The sequence below is a fragment of the Frieseomelitta varia genome, unplaced genomic scaffold (genome assembly GCF_011392965.1).
Source record: "Frieseomelitta varia isolate USP_RPSP 00005682 unplaced genomic scaffold, Fvar_1.2 scaffold_370, whole genome shotgun sequence".
In the NCBI taxonomy this organism is placed as follows: Eukaryota; Metazoa; Arthropoda; class Insecta; order Hymenoptera; family Apidae; genus Frieseomelitta; species Frieseomelitta varia.
This window is the reverse complement of record NW_025110113.1, coordinates 481,204-483,384: the sequence shown is the minus strand read 5'-3', so window position 1 is coordinate 483,384 and position 2,181 is coordinate 481,204. Positions and strand designations below refer to the sequence as shown.

The following is a 2,181-nucleotide window of genomic DNA, read 5'->3' as shown; positions in this document are numbered from 1 at the left end:
CAATTTTAATTTTACCGCGAATAATCGAACGTTCGTTTTCAAGAATTTGGTTAATATTTTTTCGGCGGGAAATTTGAAACGTCGCGTGTAAGAGGTTTTATTTTCACGTACGTTTATAACAAATAATTTTCGTTATCGTGCCGTATAAATTTCACTAATTTTAATTTCATCAATTTTACCGCGAACAATCGAACGTTCGTCTTCAAGAATTTGGTTGACACTTTCTCGGCGGGAAATTTGAAACGACAGTCGCGTGTAGGAAATATTATTTCTACGTAAGTTTTGTAAATAACAGTTTTTCCAATCGTGCCACACTATATTCAGCTATTGTAATTTTACTAATGTGCCACAACAATCGAACCCTAATCGATACGACTGATTTTCGACTGTCGTTTGAATTAATTTAAAAGGCTGTTCTCGTCAAAATTAACATTAATTTCTGTTTGGAACAGAAACAGGAGTGTATAAATGTTTTAGCTATCGTTTGAATTATGGCGATTCATACATGCAGACTATTTTGATACGGTTGCTCTAAGCGTTAACAATTTTTACTTTCATTCAACAAATATTTTACTCATTTCATTTAACAAATATTTTACTTTCATTCATTTATTTACATTGATATTTTCCGACAACCAAAATCAATTATTACGCACGCGTGTGTGACGCCCGATGTGAAAGTATTAATAAGGTGAATGATCGTGGCGAATTCGCAATTCGCGCGCAAAGGCAACTCGGATCACGGATCCTTCACGAGCCTTAAAAAATTGTCACGACGCAGTAATCTCGCCTCCCGTTTCCCGTTATTCGTGGTCGTAAACGTCCCATCGCCACTTTAATCTCCTCCTCGCGGAATATCTTTCATTTTATTATACAGGGTGTGTGTACACTCTCTGCATACACAAGCGCGAGGGAGGGGTGAGTTGAAAGGAGAGTGAAGAGAACACACTTTTCCTTCTCGTTTCAGATGTGAGCCTGTGAAGGTGGAATCCTCGAGAAGCGCGAGGTCCTCGCAATGGAGGCGGGACCGAAGCAACAGCAACAACAGCCAGCGCAGTCGCAACAACAACAACAACAACAACAACCGCAACAGCAGCAACAACAGCAGCAGCAAAATTCGTCGTCGGGTACTGGGACTCAGTCGACGAGCCCGCAGAGCGGCCAGACCCAAGGCCAGGCTCAAGGTCAGCCGAATCAAGATGCGGTCGCAGTCGCAGCCGCGACCGCGGAGGCCGGACCGGTGGAGGAGGGCGTGCTACTCGCGAGGGTGCACGTCCCGGAACTGTACGTCAGCAAGTGTCTTCAGTTCCCGAAGGACCAGCTCGTCTGGGACGTGAAGCAGCAATGCCTGGCGTCGTTGCCCAAGGTAAGACGCACACGCACACGCACACGCACACGTACGCACATACACGCACGCACACACGCATATAACAGACGAAACAGTCGCCTCAACTCGTCATTCGCCGCTCGCGAATCGTGTGTTTCGTTCCGATTCTCTTTCTCCTCCCGGTTCCGTGTGACTCTTTCTTCGCGAGAATCCATTAGCGAGAGAAGATCCTTGGAAGACTGGAGGAACAGTCCGGGTACCGAGCTCTCTCTCTCTCTCTCTCTCTCTCTCTCTCTCTCTATCTCGCGCGCGGTTCGTTCTTCGCGCCGCTCGGGTCAATTAACGGTCTCTAAATTGCATTATCCTCGCGAGCTGTCTCTCTCTCTCTCTCTTTGTTTCGAAACGTCGGGAGCCTTCTCTTGTTGGCTAAAAGAATCGTAATCGTTCTTGTACACTGTTGTCGTTGCGTACGACGCGTTCCACCGTCAATCTTTATACTCGCCGTGCATACTGCGTACGCACGGTTTCGATCGATGATGTCGGTGTTTTTTTCTTTCACCCCGGAAAGAAATTGAGGGGAAAAAAGGAAGAAGATACGCGAAAAACACACCGTCGAGTGTATTAGTAAATTGCAAGGGGAACGCGTCTGCAAACCTAAAAGAGAGAGAGAGAGAGAGAGAGAGACTGGACTGGACTTCCCGATACTTCTTTCTCTCTCTTCTTCTCTTTTTTTTTTTTTTTCTTTTTTCATCCAGTAGTCGTAGTGGATAGCCGGAGTCCTCGGAAAGTCACGAAGCACACGCAGGATTAAGAGATCTCCGGGGGGGGGGGGGGATCGCTTCCGTGCGCCCCCC

At 46.5% G+C, this 2,181-nt stretch overlaps 1 protein-coding gene across 9 annotated transcripts in view; it reads left to right on the top strand.

Annotated features, from left to right (window-relative positions):
• The window catches only part of LOC122530976 (SH3 and multiple ankyrin repeat domains protein 3), an 80,274-nt gene that overhangs the window by 12,633 nt on the left and 65,460 nt on the right, over positions 1-2,181 (top strand). For 8 of the 9 annotated variants that reach the window (XM_043658442.1, XM_043658443.1, XM_043658435.1 and 5 more), the window contains exon 2: positions 968-1,366. In XM_043658442.1, coding sequence (XP_043514377.1) covers positions 1,016-1,366 — 351 coding nt within the window. In that variant the 5' untranslated portion in view covers positions 968-1,015. The remainder of the gene's footprint in view (positions 1-967; positions 1,367-2,181) is intronic. The other variant, XM_043658436.1, reaches the window with a different exon arrangement.